Here is a 19,174-nt window from a genome sequence, read left to right as displayed (position 1 = left end):
ATATGAATTATGGCCCTGGTATCAAAGAACGTATATTGCCAAGAAGTGAAAGGCAATTGTACGTTCCATTGCAACATCAGTGCCCAGCAGCATTTTGGACTGAAAGCGACTACCGGACGCCAGTAAAAAGTCCGCCTAAAAAGTGCCGTACAAATGTAAAGCAAAATCATTTCTATTCTGTTATCATATTCTACCCAAATGGCCTGTGTTGAACAATAAAATATTATAAATATAATAAGCGTCTTCAGTCCAAAATGGCGGCAGCGGCTGTTGTCAAAAAAACACAAGAGTTTCATCTCTTTGCTGGTATTGTGCATGCTGGCTCCCTGGAATGGCTGTGACACACTAAATAGAATGTGACCATTATTCATTTTATCAATTACATCTGTGTGTACCTGTTATAAAATGTCAAAATGGCTGTTGTGAAAAGGGCCTATTGTAGCATCAAAATGACACATTTAGGGCTGCAATTAATGATTATTTTCACTGTCGATTAATCTGTTGATTATTTTCTTGATTAATCAGTTAGATATTTGGACTATAAAAAAAAGAAAAGAAAATTATCACATTTAAGAAGCTGGAATCTTGACATTTTTACCTTTTTTTCTTTAAAAAAAAATACTCAAACCGATTAATGTATTATCAAAATAGATGGCGATTAATTTAATAGTCGACAACTAATCGAATAATCATTGCAGACACTAGGGGTGTAAGAAAATATCGGAAAAATCGAATATCGCGATATTGTTTTGTGATACTGTATCCATTCTCATAAACACAGCATTGATTTGTATTTAATAGTTTACATGCAGAGATGAACTCAATACTTTATTTCATTGGCAAAGAAATGTGCCCTTTCAGTGTGTGTGTGTGCTCTCTCAAAGTAGTGCTCTGATGTTGGATGTTACAGCGACTGTGATAAATGCAAATGCAGATCCCAATGTTCTGATTGCATAAAAAGTGGGGTGTTCTTTATACTATGACTGTTTTCCTTAAATTAGTTTAAAAATATCGCAAAGCCTTACTTACTATATCGCAATATATCCCAATATATTGAATCGTAACCCCTGTATCATGATACGTATCGTATCGCCAGATTCTTCCCGATACACAGGCCTAATGACACATTACAAAACTATGAAGAGGTAGGCTATCACTTCTTCCTTTAAAAGCAGGGTCGGCAGTAGCTTGGTCTGAGGGGACATGGCTTGGGGAACCGGAGGGTCATCAGTTCAAGTCTCTGTATGGACCAAGTATGGATTGTGGACTGGTAGCTATAGAGAGGTGCCAGCTCCTGGGCACTGCCGAGGTGCCCTTGAGTAAGGCACCGACCCCCTAAAACTGCTCCCCGGGTGCTGTATAGGAGCTACCTACTGGTTTAATGGGTTAAAGGCAGTAGCAAAATTTCACTGTGTGCTGTGCTATATACAATGTGTGACAATAAAAATTGGATTTACATTTACATAGATTTTTTTTAAAGTACTATATTACCACTGTACTGTGTAGGTCTCTCTCTCTCTCTCTCTCTCTCTCTCTCTCTCTCTCTCACACACACACACACACACACACACACACAGAAACCCACACACCTTCCCTCCGCTCATGCCACTTCCGCCATAAAAGCCCTGGCAGTGATCCACGTGCCCATTAGCACGCGCTAAATAACTGTTAACAATGTATTACCCAGACTCCCCTGCTACAGCACTCCTACCTTCTACCCAGCCCGGTACACCCTTCAAAGCTCACAGGTAATTATGTCAAAGGTTTTTAATAAACAGCCTATTGAGCGCGCAGTGGGTTACGCCTATACCTTCACTGCACTGACTAAATGTATATGTTTAAAACGACACGTGAAGAAATAAGTGGGGCTGGGCTCCGATTGGCTGAGTTAAAAACCCACCAGGTACACATGCGCACCTGCACGTGATGGTATCATTAAGGCTAATACGCAACACCGTTTAAAAGTGTGCAGCTAGGATAACTAAATTATAAAACAATGCAACTAAGTGTATTATTTTTGGACTCAATAATATTACCTATTATTCTACTGAAATGTTATCGGTTAAAAGTATATTCGTTATTAATTAATTCAATTAAATTCATGAGTTCAATTTGGCACAGAATGGCGGTTTAAGTCTACGCAGTAATAAATCAGAACAACAGGCCGAGGAGCCAGTTGCAGCAGCAGCACACTCAGTTTTGTGAATGGAGGGAGAAAGTCTGTCGTGGGCAACCTGTGATTTACACGTGTTAACAAAAACAGCCTATTTTAAATTTCCCAAAGACTGCAGGCTAATGCTTATACCTTACAGCATGTTTTTTTTTAAATAGTGTATCCAATCAGGTTCAGGTGCTGACAAATTGAGACACTCTACACGACTATAGCCCAGCAGTAGGCCTATAAGAGCGTCTTACACATAGCCTAAATAAATAATAATAATAATAATAAAAGAAATAAAATCTATAAAGGCCCAATAATAAATAATAATAAATAATAATAATAATAATAAATGAACTAAAATCTATAAAGGCCCAATAATAAATAATAATAATAAAAGAACTAAAATCTATAAAGGCCAAATAATAAATAATAATAATAATAAAATAAATAAAATCTATAAAGGCCCACCCAATAATAAATAATAATAAATCATAATAATAAAATAAGTAAAATCTATAAAGGCCATATAATAAATAATAATAAATAATAATAATAAAATAAATAAAATCTATAAAAGCCGAATATTATTTCCCAGTTACTAATGCGCAGCTACTTTCATCACAAAGGATGCACAGAGCTGCCAGGCTGGCTTGGATACAATAGAAAGGCGGCAGAGGGCTTCCCACTATTTTTTTATTATTTTTTTTAAAGCCAATGCATTTACAGAGGAACACTGTGAATCATCGCCTGCGGCCACACAGAAATAAAATGAGTTTATATATTTTTATAAGCTTATTCCACAATCCCATTGCCTTTAATCGCTTTCCGGTCATCTTGGCCATAGATAGACCCAGAAGTTACTTTGTTCTTGGATGTTAGAAAACCTATATGGGGTGTCCAAACTTGCTTTATAAACGTTTTAGTGAGTCAATGATTTTCGTTATTCCTGGACAGTTGTGCTGTGTGTGTGGTGTGGTAAGGATTCGGCAATAAAGTATGACTTTTTTATAATATTTTAAGGTATCAAACAATCATACACCAACGGGCATATGAGCATAGTGATCTCTATTATGAAAGGACCACTGCACCTGCTTACGAAAAATAAAGAAATAATAAAAAATATATATATTTACTTACAAAAACGATGTGATTTTATTACAAAAACGCGTGCATCTATACAGACGAAAATGTGTTTCTTGGTGAAGACTGATTGAAGCCAACAACTGTTCATATTATTATAACGAAACCGCGCCAATTAACAGTAATGCGATTAAAGTGGTCGGCCTAATGGGACCCAGAGTCCTGCTGAACCAACCAGTCATCCAAACTGTTAACGACCACGAGCGCTTCATGTTGAAGAAATATGATCGAATTATTGTATCTCATTAAATACGCCTATCAATAATACATTGTGAAATATGCGTAGAATTATTGTTTTTGTTATTATTAGTTTTTATAATTTCCAGGATGGCAACACTTATCAGATAAGACTTCTTTTGGCCTTTTTTTTAACATTTAAAAAGTACCACCAGGTTTAAATTTTTCCACATAAAATTTTAACGTAACAAATGTCCTTAAAATATATCTTTATTTTGTTTATTTTGGTCAATAGGTTACATTAATTGCCCGTTTTTTAAACTCTAATATTTAATATAACGTCAATTAAAAATCCTTATTACATCTCAACTTTTTTCACATTTGATTATAAGTAAAAAGAAATACAAGTTATTTTGCAAAAATAAATAGTATTGAAAGTTTATGGTTTATATAGGCTAATTGTAAAACTGAATTTGCTTAAATGTAATTAAGAGGAACAAATAATATGAATTAAAGCCATATTAGGCTTACTAAAATTCATCCTTTTGATTATTGTTTGAGTGACTGTATAAAAGCAAACATTTTATTTCTAAAAGTTTAGAGGCTATTTATGCCAATGGCAAGATATAAGTCATGTTGGATCGAAACTATTTCACACAGAGCGTTTAACCTATTTAACTCTGACGGAGTCATTAATAAATATGACATTCTTGTTTCTCCCACGGGAAGTGAAACACGAGGCTTTTTGATCTGATAACCCACGCGGATATGTGCACGGACCTTCCCCTTGACGTCCAATCATTTACACTGAATTTATGCCAATAAACGATGGCGACGTGTTGTTTATTTAACCAACAAGCCACGAGAGGCCTCGAGCAGCTCTGCAGTGATTTTAGCGGAGGAAACATCACTGAAAGCAAATAGGAAACTTTAAAAAAATAATAATAATAATGAAATCCTGATGTCACTAATGGCGTTTCACGTAATCAAATGAAATTATTCCGTCTACTGATGAGGAGCTAAAAAAAAAGACGTTGCTAAGTAACAAATTAGCAGTTTAATTAAGACATCGGTGGGTCCATTAGTGAATGGAATGGAATGTGTATACGGGTTCTTAACAGGGCCATCAAGAAATGAGATTTACGCGCGCACACGCACGGCCTCAGTGTTTATTTATAGCCATATATCCTTATGTTATAGCCTCTACACGCATCAGCACCAACACGCATTCCCCGCGTCACCACACGCTCATTTACGCGGCCTTGAACGATTACATGGAAAGAATCCAACTCATCTCTCACTTCAGCTGGTTGTATATTAAATCTTCTATGATCCTGTAACTGTCATATCTTCATCATGACTATGGCCTTTAATCCATTCACTTCATTTACTGTCTCAATATTTTATTAACCTTCCATTTTCAAACCAAAATAAAAAACAGCAATCACTGTATAAGCTTTATAAAGGTAATGAATTATCATTAAATTGACATTACTTTATTTTTATTGATGAAAATAATAAACAGCAATCACTGTATAAGCCGTATAATAGTAATGAATTATAATTAAATTGACATGACCTATAAGTGGTTGTGATTATGCAGTTCTATTTTAGTGCAGTTATAGTTTCTCATGCGATGGTCTTTTATATTTTTTCCTGCAGAACATTTGTGTTGTTGCAGTGAAACTGGAATTTGTTTGCACGTTGAAGTCAAGGATATTGTTATCAAGTGTAAGCCATATGTTGTCACTACATATGGCCTACACTTGTGCCAAGTTGCATAATGTTTAATGTTTTTTTATTAATAGGCTACAGCTTGTTAAGGGTAATCATTTCATGTAGCAAAGCTTTTTGTGTTTCTGTTGTTTGAAACAGCTTTCTCAATGACATGGGACATGTTGGATGACATCGTTTGGAGACTCAAATTTCATAGAGCTATTTCAGATTTTAAATGTGTTTTTTTAAATTGGGCACAAACAAAAAAAATAAACAAAAATTTAAAATATATTTATTTTTATATGGGCCAGTAACCATATAGGGTACCAGCAGCATAAGAGTGATTCTATAATTAGGGGTACATGTCATGTCCATGGGCTGTATTTATCAATTTGACTAAATATTCACTTCAAGCAATGGTCAATTTTATATCAGGGCACATTTATCTTTCATTTAATACAAAAAGGTCCACAGGTCCCATCATTTATTTAGCAAAAAATGCATAAATTAGATTATTAGATTAAATTATTATAACCTAATTTATTTTGGCCGCTCAATAGGTGTAATGATTATCACATTTCACAAATTGTTCCTATAGGTGAAACACTACATGCTGTATAAGAAATGCTTATTCCCAGGATGGGCTCCACAAAGTGGGCCACCGTGCAGGAGGTACTAATGTCCAGATATGTAAAGCATGTCGGGCCGGTGTGTGAAAATGCGCGCAATGCCCCCAGAGAGAGAGAGAGACGCTCCTCGAGCTCCTCCGCCTGCAGACATGATTCATTCACCAGCTCGACTTTTACCACATAAGGCGGCACGAGCGAACCGAACCCCCTGAGCGGGCGGGACCAAGGAGAAAAGTTCCGGGGGGCTGTGATTACTCCTGATTGGTTCCTCTGTGCTGTGATTGACAGGTCCCCTTTTCTCCGGCTCTCCTCTAAGCTCCGGTTGTTGACACTCTCCAAAAGTCCGCACGGCTCTCACGGATAACGGAGACGTTATTATAGTAAGCTGTCCGGCTCGAGGACGGACAGACCGTCGCGCGTAAAGCACCTGGACTTGTCATCGTGGATTCTGTTTTTGCAACTGCTCTGTGTTGTGAACTTTTCTTGCTCCCTGCAAGCTCGTGACCGTCTCCTTCCTCCTCTTGTCCCGAGACACCGAGAGACAGAGAAACATGGCAGAGAAGCGGCGGTCCCCGTGCGCACTAAGCGTGAAGGCGCACGCGTTCTCGGTGGAGGCACTGATCGGAGCGGAGAAGAGACGCAGGACGACCGGAGACGATGCTGCTGCTGTGTCTCCAGGCTACGAGGACGGAACCGACGTCTCTGATCTCACCGGGAGCCCGGGGCCGCGAGCCGACAGAGCGTGCACCAGCGAGGCGGAATGTGCCAGTGACGGATCCCGTGAGTAAATATAACAAACAAATAGAGCCTCTCATAATAATAATAATAATGACTCCAATAAACAAATAATAAAGAACAATGAGTGCGTAAATAAGGCTTGTTGAAATGGCAACATTACCAAAAGTAGCCTATCATATTCAATACCAATACGGTAACTTTAAGCAAATATGATTGTAAAAGGTGTATCTTTGTCAAAAGTCTTGAAAAAAATCAAGATTGTGGTATAGGATTTAAAAATTACAATTGGCCGATATATTGTCATTTGATTATTTTTAAAGTAGTTTTTATCAGTAGGGCCACAGTAGTAGGAAGTTTATATTGTGAAATGTATATTCAAATGATCTTTTTCCTCCCAGAACAGCTCTGCCTTTAAATATAAAAACACCAACCAACTGATGTTATATGTTAGTGGTATATGGTTTTCAAAGCTTTAGAGCACAAGACAGTGAAACATGACTGAAAACACAGAGGTTACCACAGAAATATGAGAGCAGATATTCTTTCATCTCACACAGAAAAATCAGGGGTAAAGGCACGAACATTATGCAGATTGTCCTGTTGTTTTGGGGGCTATCTTGTTTTCCAAGATACAATCACTCTCCATAAATGTAAAATAATGCCCTATGTTCCATTAAACCATACAGTTTCTCATTATAAGTTGGAATTGTTTTCTTTTTTTTTATTGGCATATAATTTCATAGGCCATGCGCATTTGATACCCTAAGGGAATTACTTATTTGCTTATTTGCTTATTTTAATATAATGACTTTTATTACTTATTGACATTTATTTTGAATAAGAAGAATTTTTTTCCCATCAGGATCATGCATGCTGTCTTCAGCTTATTGCTGAGGAAAATTCAGTTATAAATCCGCATTATAAAGCTAAATAATGCCAGGCTTTGGTCAGACCCTCGCAGTGGAAATGTGAAATCATATCGCAGCTCCGGTCTAGTAAATATGAGCGGTGTGAGTGTGACTAATGTGAGACGCTTTATGAGTTGTGTTGCAATCATAAACACGCCAATTAGCAGCGCGTAAAGGCAGGAGGACTGCCACGGTAAAGGACGCTGAGAGGTCTGCAGAAAACATAAACCCGACCGGCCCTGACAAATTACCATTTCAATCTGCTGCGCGTTTTAAAAACGTTAAACTTGGCTGAGGATTTGTCTTTGTGTTAGTTTGGCTCGTTAGGCCCACGTCTAGTGTCCATAAATATCCACCTGGCGAGGCCTGTGTTGAATAGCGCAAATAACAACAGCGGTGAGACACATAAACACCACTATTAGGGTGTCCTCTACACATATCCTCAATATTAAAACAGATGGAAGTGCTCCATCATGAAAATCATTATGGGACTTAAATTGGAGTTCAGTAAAGTGAGTGTATAAACTTGCCTTTTTTTTTTACTTTGTCACAATATATTCAGTAATGAGTGTAGGGTGACCTTAATTTAAAGACACATATAAAACTACAATATTCTTACAAATGCAGAGCTTTTCATTGTATTCATAAGGCTTAAAAGCATTTTTTTATCTCCTTGCAATAAATAACTTGTAGTATGTAGTAAAATTTGGGACTTTTTCGTGGGCTGCTGAAAGTTTTTTTTCATCAGTGCTACAGTCAATGTAATGGGACAATTTAAATGATGTATATATGTGACATAATAATATAATAATTCAGCCTATTTAATAAGTCATATATGTCAAACGTGCATTATGCCAACTTGATGATCATGTAATCACAGTTCGTCCTGCTGTAATGTTTATGTGCTTATAAAATGCATTGTATTTAGAATTTAGAATCTATGAGTCACAGGACTAAATATCCTTGCAAGAGAATAATGCTTTGGCTTGTTACTAATAAAACGTGTTAATCTCTCGCCTCTTTTTTTCCTGCAGCAGAGAGCGAGGACGCGCTGCTGGAGAGCCCGCAGCCTGCAGCTCCGTGCACGGCGCCGGTAACCGGCAGCGGAGAGGAGACCCGCGTGGACCTGCAAGGATCAGACCTGTGGAAACGGTTCCACGAGATTGGCACGGAAATGATCATCACCAAGGCTGGACGGTATGTTCGGGAGGAAATAAATGAAAAACAAAATAATAAATTAAAGGCTACAATAACCTATCGGGGAAAGGAAGATATATCTATAACATGCATACAAATAATTCATATAAAATATTTTAAAAATTAAACAAATTAGCTATTAAAACGAGGCTTTGAACCACATTATTATAGACATAATCAGCTGACTTTGCAGAATTGATAATAAAGTAGGCTAATATAACATGAATACAAATAATTCATATAAAGTATTTAAAAATTAGACAAATTAGCTATTAAAACGAGGCTTTGAACCAGATGATTATGGACATAATCATCTGATTTTTGCAGAATTATAGGATAACCTCTTAAAGATCTAAAACCTTTTTCTGTTGTGTTATTCTTTCTATTAAGCTATTATTATTATTATTATTATTATTGTTGTTAAGTAATAATGACTATGTGTTGTAAATCCATGTATCCTGTCGCTGATGTGAAATCTCCAATGCAGATGATTTATTTGGTTTTCCTGTCAGGCGGATGTTCCCCGCTATGCGTGTGAAGATTACAGGCTTGGACCCACATCAGCAGTATTACATCGCCATGGATATAATCCCCGTGGACAACAAGCGATATAGGTAAAACGCACAGCGTTTGCGCACACGCACACACACACACACACACACACTCCACAATGCATACCAGTGGTAGAAGAGGCTATTTCATCCTTTAGGCCTAAACATTTTAAAATGACATTTGGGCAAAAGTCAAAATAAAATCAAAAATCGTGATAGTGTAAGATTAGATTTATTTTTGTAAAGACTTATTTTATACAGTATATGGTATTCTGCTCCTTAAATTAGATCTGGAACTATATCATTTGGCGCACTTTACGTGCTTGTAAAGTGAGTAATGATTAAGATTGGCGGAGTGATATGAAGTAAGTGATGTGCCACTTTTTGGTTATTCGGTGTTCAATTGTCCCACACTGGAGTTGAGTCATTAAAGTGGATCCTGTTGCACAGACGAAGCTCTTGCTTTACCCACAGCAGCCCTACAGTAGTTTAATTTGAGTAACAAGTAAGTTTATAGTTAAGGCAGCGAGAAGCTTGCCTTACACTAGGAATATCAAAGTGATACAGAGACTGTAAGGTCACACGCATGTCCTATAGAAGCGGAATATTACAGTCATTTTCGTTATAGCATGAAGTCTTAATTTAGACTCCACATACTGCTGTTCCTGGTCCAGCCCATGCAGGATTTTTCAATTGTGCAACCCCAGCTCTGTCTCCACAAATGGCGCTTGGCACCGCTTTGCTGTCACAGCGGTTTTGCCGTCCCTTTTGGAAAAAAAGGCCTTTTGGATGCCTATAACCTCTCCACCCTGGAAGGTCAAACCAGCAAATGTCGTTATGATGCAGAAAAAAACAGCGTGGCCAAGTCTTTACATGCTATATACACACTGCAAGTCTATCATTTCAAAAACTTGCAAGAGCCGTTTGTTTATATGTGAACTCATTTTTTTAGGAGTGATGAGTGACATCCTATAGAGGACATCGTTATTCGGCTATAGGCCATAGTGCAGTTGGTTATACCTAAAAGTGGAGCTCACATACACAGTAAAGAGCTGCAGGCGACAATAACGCGCCATGGAGGAAGGAGCGTGTGCAGCTTTTTATTCCAACCAAACGCGTAACAGCAGGTGATGAACACACCTTCAACCAGATGACGAACTCATTAGTTGAGTTTCTATAGCTGAAGGCCATTATAGCATATTATGATATGCTTTTACGTAAGCTCTTTTAAGCTTAGAACACATTTAATTGCTTATATACCTAAAATAGTACAAAGTAGCTTTAGGCCTTAGGATATTTGACTTGGCACGCTTTTTGTTTAACATCTCCATAAATGCCAAAATGTAGCTACACGAGAAAATATGTTTGATCCGTGGTGGGTTTTTTTATAATTTTTTTTTTTTCTTTTAGAATATAAGTAGCTCAAATATGAAATTTAAAATCTTACAACTTAGATGGAATTATGTTACATTCTCGTTCTTCATTCTACATCTTCTAGGTGTCCATATCAAATACTGCTCTTTTTTGTTTTTTGTTTTTTTTCGTTTTTTCATGTGAAATAGGGTGCATGAAAAATGCAAACTTGGGACATTGTTTTCATTTACCTCCCTGTGTGTGTGTGAAGGTACGTGTACCACAGCTCCAAGTGGATGGTAGCGGGCAATGCAGACTCGCCTGTGCCGCCCAGAGTGTACATCCACCCGGACTCACCGGCCTCCGGAGAGACCTGGATGCGTCAGGTGGTCAGCTTCGACAAGCTTAAACTGACCAACAACGAGCTGGACGACCAGGGACATGTAAGTGCCACCACGAAGCCTGTAAGTCTGTAAAATATTATTATGATTCTATTATTATATGTCTGTGATAGTCATGGGTATACTTTAATTGTATTTTATGATAGGATTACACAATTTAGCATTTTTATTTTTTGTGATATTCTACTACTCTTCTCATATCCCTTAAAACTGTAATTGTTATTAAAAAGTCAAATTTTACAAAAAAAAATAAAATAGGTATTTTTTAACAAGTTGGTGGTGCACAATTTATTATTTTAATACATATACTTAATCAATATCTATGTATTAATGTTACATTTTGTTTTACAAAGTTAGTAAAGCAGTATTTAAGCCTGATTTTGCCTTACACATAAAAGAATGATCCCAGTCACTTCCACACAGTGAGGCATACACAACTTATTAATTGAACACTGGTATGGGATCGGTACTCTGTATAGGCCAATACCCAAAGCCCAGGTATCAATATCAGGACTGAAAAAGTGTGATCGGTGCATCCCTAAATAAAAGCCTGCAGCTGAAATTTTCTACTGCATTTACAAAAAATATATGACTACACTTTTTAAAATAAAAAACACAATACTGACATTATTGCAAGCTCCATAATTCCCTCTTTAAGTTAAGGGGTTTCCGGTATGACATATTGTGGCTGTTTCTGTGTGTATGCAGGTGCATAATATGCATCTCTGTGCCCAGGTGTGCACCTTCATTACCCAACAATAATGTTTTATAGCTGTGAATAACATGAAATTGCTGTAATTTAAGCCTAAAAGAATTATTTTTTTCACCCTCCCTGTTCAGATCATTCTGCACTCCATGCACAAGTACCAGCCGCGGGTCCATGTGATCCGTAAGGAGTGTGGAGAGGAGTTATCCCCAGTGAAAGCCGTCCCTGCCGGGGAAGGCACCCGCACCCTCGCCTTCCCCGAGACCGTGTTCACCACCGTCACAGCATATCAGAACCAACAGGTAGCACAGCTGACCTCCACACAACCACATTATTTCCTCTTAAAACAAAACCCGCTGAAATAGCCAACGGGGCCAAGGAACCCAGGTTTCCAGTATGCAAGTGCTACACTGACTGCCCTGTTGCCAATAGATATTATCATTTGTTTTATAGTTTTGTACTATAGCGATGACCTCTGCAGGTCACACTGGACCAGATCATCTTCAGCTATGAGTTTCAGACAGAATATAAGATGCCAAAGAGTAAAATAAGAAACAATTTTCTGTTATAACTTCTGTATCATAACAATTTTTATGTTTTGCACCTGGTCTGCATTTTAAAGGCAGATTTTTCTGCAAGTGTGGGTGCACATGTATGCGTGGGTGTGTGTTTTGCAAAATAGGGAGAAAGAGAAAGGTCCTGCAGGTTTCCTTGGAAGTGTTTTGGCCAGATCTACCAATGAAACACTTATTGGATTGATTGTTAAAAAATGACGAAGCTACTCACTTAAGTTGATTTTTTAAAGTACTTTTCTACATTGCTTGAGCATCTCATGTTTTCTGAATTTTGCCCACCAAATTTCAATGAGGAAAAGCTACTGTTTTTTTCTGGACGTTTTGCACTGGACCAGTCAACGTGAGCTTTGATGTTAGCTGGGGTTGACTGGCCCATAGAGCATGATGGCTGAAGTCAGAACATGGTGGCGACGCCTATAAAAATCGCTCTGGATGCGGGTCACAGAGCTGGGCATTAAACACCACCCACAGCCCCATGGTAGCCCCGCAGACATTAACTAACACGCACACGCACACGCACACGCACACGCACACGCATTCACATACATGTGCAAAGAAACAAACGAGCATTCCCACAACGCATACAAACAGCACAGTTGGCAGCAAACTATGCACATTAATGTATTTATTTATAGATCTGATGAAAATTATTGTGGCTGGAAAACAATCTTCCATTACACACTATATGTTATCATGGACTTTGCAATAACTACTTTTCTGGATATAATTAGAGTCTTATTTTACTTTTCAGATTACAAGGCTGAAAATTGACAGAAACCCATTTGCCAAAGGCTTCAGAGACTCTGGCAGAAACCGGTGAGTTGAATTCAACCACAGAGATTTTCACATTATCTAGTGCATTAGGGGTAATGTGGGATGCATGACTGCATTATATCCTGGCTTGCTTGTGGTTTTTGTCACAGCTATTTCAGTCTGATTTTATGGGGAGCAAAGCTTTGTATTTATTTATTTTCTTCTAATGGAAAATGTGCAACAGCCTCTCATTAAATCTGTCCTAAATGGCCGAAAAGAAATTGACTAAACTGAACAGACGTGGCACATATTATTATGATTTCACCATATTAAAACGGTGATGCATTTTCATTTAAATGTGCTAACTTTAAAGGCACATTAATCCCCCCCAACTGCACAGTTACAGGCGCATGCTTGGAGAGGGAAAAATCTAACCTCGGCTGCAAACCTAAATGGAGCGTCAGATTCCAGTCGGCCTCGAGAACATAAACATCAACAGCAAAATAATAAAAGTCAAGAGTGTCCTGAAGAAAATCTGTATAAACACATTTCTAAACATATATAAACACAGCATTAAAACAACACGGCAGTAAAACTCCAACAGTCTCCAAACAGCCACTCCCCTGAGGCCTCACAGAAATCATTAGAGAGGAGGGGAGAGAGAGGGGGAGAGCAGGAGAAAGAGGAACGTGTGAGACAGAAAATTTGAGAGGGAGGAAGGTAGAGAACAGCAAACTGGATAACCCTGACAGCTGACCCTATAAAAGTTAAACTCAGGAAGGCTGAAAAAAAAACTCCCCTTAAATATTACAGGAAGAGTTAAGCAGTTTGCTAAATAAACTTCTGCTCTGATAGGCTGCTTTGGAGCACACAGAACTGCTCCGGGCAGCTTGTCTAAATTATCACCGTGGCTACAACCCCGCGGGGGGGAGGACTTTTATCCTCACGCTAACGAGGGGTAACAGAGCACTCGCATTACCCCGCCACAGCAACCCCTCTGCCCCACCTAGAGGAGGAGGGAGACGCAGATTGGGGGGGGGGGGGGTAGGAAGGGGAGTCCCACCTCATAAATCCTTGCTGCGGCTTCCTGCTCCTTCGTCCTGATTCGCCCGTAAAAGCCGTGTGAAAGCAATTACCTCCGAGCACCCGGCTGGCAGCAGCCAATCGCAACGTGGCGTTTATGCCCCTCATTACCTGCGGTCTCCATGGAGATGGCAAGAGAGAGGCCCCATGGGCGACTAAGATGGCCGCCAGGTGGTTGGCGTAATGTGAGGCATGCTGGGAGAGAGCGGCTGCAGCTGCATCAGTGCAGGGTACACACCACACGAGAAGCAAGCCGATTTGGGGCCCGATTCCCCCTCTCAGACAATGATCAGCAAAGCCCAGACTTTTTTTTGATGGTTCTAAACAGAGGTGTAGTGGCTAAAAGAAAGTGCAAGACAAGGAAGTTCTGCTCTGAGTGATCAATCAGTAATGCTGATGTACTGTATGTGTGTTAATGTGTGCATTTCTGTGTATTTTACAGGATGGGTCTGGAGGCTTTGGTCGAGTCTTACGCATTCTGGCGTCCATCTCTACGAACACTCACATTTGAAGACATCCCTGGCATGACCAAGCAAGGTAGAGTAAACTAACAGGAGTTTTTGTGGATGCTGAGAATAAGTCAAGTCATCCGGATTAAATGGCACGGTCTTTGAACGTCCAACCTCCCACTCTGACCTTCTACCAAAGAGGTTTTGCTTAAACGTTCCTTTTATGCTTCTGACAGAAACACATTGACATTATTCGCCATGGCCACAACAGGTCCTTCTCTGGTTAACATAATCATTGGTAATTTTCTGGGATGTCCCAATCCAACATTGCAAACTTTTGCAACCTGTGTACCTCACCGTGTAGAACTCATTGGAATCTTTTTGCGTGAGGTAACATTAAACCAGGGATTCCTGTGGCCCTAAAGGTCTTTGCATACCAAGTCTGTTTTTTTCGTATATGTTTTTTTAATCTGTCATCCGATAAAAAACATCACGCACAGAAACCTTGCAGAAACCTTAACCTGTTCTGAAAACTTTAATGACTGACGAAAGTTTCGGAGTTGGTGTGTTAACATGATTGGCACAACGTGAGGTCGTATTTATTTTGTGACAAATTTCGGACGAAAAATCCGGACTTGGTGTGCAAAGGCCTTAAGAGCTCAGTAGGCGGCCCACTGTGACTGAACAAATGTAACTGAGACATTGAATTTCATTATGACATTGACCAATAAACATTTTTTAATCTGGATCAGTCATGTCAGGGCCGATACTCGTTTTGCCCAATAGGGACAGTACCGATCCGGCCTATTGGAGCGGTTCATCCCTAGCTGAATTTAAACCAACAAACAATGCTATCATTTAAATGGATTTAGGTTTAACTTTTCTGTTTCTCTGGCTCTGTTTCTCCAGGGATCCCAGGGATTCATGGTGGGATCGGACCATCAGGTCACCTGCTCTCCACGTCCCCGTGCTCCTCACCTTTCCAGGTTTGCCCTCTAAGCCCGCCTGACTACACTTGCGGCCGACCCACGCACCCTCTCCATCGTTATAGCAACCCCCCGGATCCCTTCCCCCCTCCCAGAGGTCCGTCGGCATATGACGGCGAAGGATTCTGCTCTCTGCCTCTCCCTGCTTCTCAACTCGGCTATCTATCCAATCCGAACCCGCAGGGTTACGCTGGGCTTCGCCTCCACACGCCACCCTACAGCCTGTACGGTTACACATTCCCTCCCTCGCCACGCCTCGCAGCCAGCCCTGATAAAATGGCCGCCGCTGCCACTGCCAATCACCAGAGTGCCTTCCTTGGCTCGTCTCCCAGTGGGACTCTAACGGACAGTCTGGGCATGCTCAGTGGAGGACAGCAGGGCTTCTTGTTTGACTCCCGGACTTTAGGGCTGGCAGGTAGCCAGCCGGGAGTTGGCGCCTCACAGGTCACTGCCCACATGGGCTGAATTTGACTCCGGACATCTAGGGTTGTCACGAAACACAAAATGACACCCTGGAATGGGTGTAAGTTGCTTTTGGTGCAGAACGTTCTACGAATTAATCCACCGTGTGCTGAACAAGCATCAGGCTGAATTGAGAGAGGAGTGACAGATGAAGCCTTTGCCTCTGTGAGCATGAAGAGCTTTTCAAAACTCCTTGAAACTGAAGGGAATATTTTTTACCAAGTTCTTATCTTTCAAGTATGTGCTCTAGGACATGCATGTGCAGCTGCAGTGGTCACTTCCTGCAGCTTTGGATGAGGAGTCCAAACGATGTAACCCAGTGGCTGAACTGGAACTGAATGGATTGGAAAGAAACTGGGCTGGCCCAGGCACCCAAAGCAAGCACTTCAATGCCTGGCAGGAGGCCCTGAAGCAGTAACTATTAGACTCACAAAGCATTGCCTCCTTGACCTTCTTTGGATGGAGTTACCGAACACAACTTTTGAACTTCTTTTTACGGGATTCATTGACTTAATTCCTTTTGTCGATTAAATTCATTGTCATTACATACCTGGTGGTGTTCTCAATCAAGTCTTTGGAATAACAAAAGTGTAGTCGATCTAGTAATATGCACTACAGACAGGGCCTTTTCACCACTGAGACTTAAAAACAAACGTTTACACGCAACACCAGGAGCCTGTCACATATTAACATGATGCCATCATGGCCACAAGAGACCATGAGAGATATCCCAGTGACAGTTATGGACTGACGAGGTAAAAGCTGTGGGAGAACGACGGACTAATCTACATATTCTACGTCTGGTTTGACAAACATTTTCTTGGTGCATCTGTTCGGACGTCCGGCTGAAGTTCCTTTGTGCGACATAGACGTAACTGCACGTGATGACTCTGTATATAGCGAGGGGGAAGGCGGGCGGGAGGAGAGATGTGTACATAAAGGGCCGTGTGACCCTTCGCACTTAAAAACCCCAGTGCACCTGCTTCTGTTCTTTTGACTCGGGTCAACAGCCAACCCTGAACTTGACCGAAAAAGCTTTTCTTTGCAAACACGCGCTATATCAGCACGCCCTTTGGCCGAGGACATTAACACGTTCTTTGACCTTTTTGAGCCAAATAAAATATATCTATTCATGTCACAATGTTAATATGTAATCAATATCTTACTAATTTAACTGATTTCATATTGTTTATTAAGGCAATTGTGAACATACGTGTGTGTGTGAGCGTTTTCTTTCCACCTTTTTTTTTTTAAAAGCAAAGCAAATACAATATAATATTCCTTGTGAAAACAAAGAACGGAGGACTGTATGCGTATGTGTTCTCACTCATGTATGTGCTAGTGGGATTGTGAACGTGTGATAAAGCAACCAAAGACTGGGGTTGTACAGGCCTTGGATTCCAGAGAAATGAAAAATACCACAGGAGACAAGGAGAAAGAACAACTCTCAGCGCCACACACGCACGCACGCACGCACGCACGCACGCACGCACGCACGCACGCACGCACGCACACACACACACACACACCTACAACCCTGCTGAACTGACTGGTCACAAGAGGCAGGGTGTGCGGTGAATGTGGATGTGGGTGTGATGGTGCGGACATGTGTGAGCGTGCACATTTGTGTGTGGCAACAGGTGGCTGAGCTGACAGCGAGTGTGTGACCTCCATGAATTGACAGCCAACCCCCCCCACCCCCCCGCCACCCCCACCCCCTCCTCCAAAGTCATACTGCTATACTACATAGTCATACTACATACTATAGAAAGCTGTTTGCTGTGATTTTAACCCATTTTAACACCTGAACAAGCAACTAAAGACTCCCAAAGAACCCAAGACAAAACACAGAGATATTTCCTCTGCACCTCGAACCCAAAATAAATTTTGAAAAGAAAACAAGAAAAGCGCTACACTTCATCTCTTGTAATAGTTTGCACTAAAGAGCCTTTGTTAGAAAGGATACCAAAAGAAATTTGATTGAAAACAGAACATAAACTTTATCAACTACCCAAAACCATAGTGTTTTATCTTGATATTATGACAATGGAATAGAAAGATTATGAAAAACTACAACTGGAATTGCGGATAGATCTAAGAATGAACTCCTGAAAACACTCATTGTCTGCACAAACTGAGCTCTCTAGTGAGCCATTTTGAACTGACCCGGCACTGTGGTGAGGGGACTTTACCTAGAATTATATGTGTGCGCTAGCCCTAAAAATTATGTTCCCATAAAACTAAACTGCATTCTCAATTATGCTTGGAAGGAAACATATTTTGTTGCAGATTATGTTTATCTTTAACGTAACACAAATACGTTTGTAAGTCCGCGGACGGCTGCAGCAAGTGACGCAGTACAAGTGGCGCGCAGAGAAGGTGACATTGTATATCGAGCGGCCGTTAATGACTTTTTGCGATTTTTTAAATCTAATTTCAGGAAAACTGTGATAGAATAAAGAACAAATCACCATATACATAAAATCTAAGAGAAAAAAAGTTAACTTTTTTTATGCAAACAGAACAGTGAGATCTCTTTTGCATTTATCACAGTCCCTGTAACATCAACATCATAGCACTACTTTGAGAGGGCACATACACTGAGTAGGCGCATGTCTTTGCAAATTAAATAAAGTATTGACTGAGTTCATCTTAATATGTTTATTAATTAAAAATCGATAGTGTTTTTGAGAATCGATACAGTATCACAAAACATAATATTGCGATATTCAATATTTTTTATATTTTCTTACGCCCCTAGTTATTGGTATAATAACGAGTATAACCCACTACTTGTGGGTGGGTCAAACAAACACCAGACTTTCCTCCAGAGAGACCGCTGTTCGTGTCCCGTGTGAAACATAGTCATTTTAAGCCAAACCATGATGTTTACTAAACCTAACCCAGTAGTTTTTGTGCCTGAACCTAACTAAGTAGGGTTGTTGTGTTTTTACGGTTTAAAACTGTGACCGGATTTCAGATGAAAATACCTTTCCCTTATAATGTAATTGAGAATACAGTTTAGTTGTATGGGAACGTCATTTTGTTGGACACAGGGTTGGTGTGAGCCTACAAATCCCATCATCTCAATACAACTGAGCTCAAAACAATGAAATAAGATAAGCGATCTTGGAGCCAACTGGTTACAGTAGACTAGATTCTGCTCTAATGATTCCCTTATATGGGACC

The 19,174-nt window shown here is 39.9% G+C and overlaps 1 protein-coding gene across 3 annotated transcripts; it reads left to right on the top strand.

The window, feature by feature from the left end:
• Positions 1-1,678: 1,678 nt before the first annotated feature.
• tbx18 (T-box transcription factor 18) lies at positions 1,679-17,703 on the top strand. Of its 3 annotated transcripts, XM_037751400.1 has the most exons (9): positions 1,679-1,748; positions 6,321-6,603; positions 8,504-8,666; positions 9,179-9,280; positions 10,842-11,034; positions 11,812-11,979; positions 13,004-13,068; positions 14,531-14,625; positions 15,447-17,703. In XM_037751400.1, the coding sequence occupies exons 2-9, from the start codon at positions 6,375-6,377 to the stop codon at positions 15,986-15,988; spliced, it is 1,557 nt and encodes a 518-aa protein (XP_037607328.1). In that variant the 5' UTR covers positions 1,679-1,748; positions 6,321-6,374; the 3' UTR covers positions 15,989-17,703. The 3 variants fall into 3 exon arrangements, with proteins under 3 accessions (XP_037607328.1, XP_037607329.1, XP_037607330.1); XM_037751401.1 differs by lacking the exon at positions 1,679-1,748 and having other exon boundaries at positions 6,091-6,603; positions 8,507-8,666; XM_037751402.1 differs by lacking the exon at positions 1,679-1,748 and having other exon boundaries at positions 6,097-6,603; positions 10,842-11,013.
• The last annotated feature ends 1,471 nt before the right edge of the window (positions 17,704-19,174 follow it).

Source organism: Sebastes umbrosus, chromosome 18 (genome assembly GCF_015220745.1).
Source record: "Sebastes umbrosus isolate fSebUmb1 chromosome 18, fSebUmb1.pri, whole genome shotgun sequence".
NCBI classification, from domain to species: domain Eukaryota; kingdom Metazoa; phylum Chordata; class Actinopteri; order Perciformes; family Sebastidae; genus Sebastes; species Sebastes umbrosus.
The sequence above is the reverse complement of the archived record's forward strand: the minus strand, read 5'-3'. Positions and strand labels throughout refer to the sequence as shown.

Bases quoted from the DNA above. Each gene is read 5' to 3' on its own strand.
- tbx18 (XM_037751400.1), top strand. From the start codon at position 6,375: ATGGCAGAGAAGCGGCGGTCCCCGTGCGCACTAAGCGTGAAGGCGCAC. The intron at 6,604-8,503 runs GTGAGTAAATAT...TTTTTCCTGCAG, and splicing joins ATGTGCCAGTGACGGATCCC to CAGAGAGCGAGGACGCGCTG. The intron at 11,980-13,003 runs GTAGCACAGCTG...TTTACTTTTCAG, and splicing joins CAGCATATCAGAACCAACAG to ATTACAAGGCTGAAAATTGA.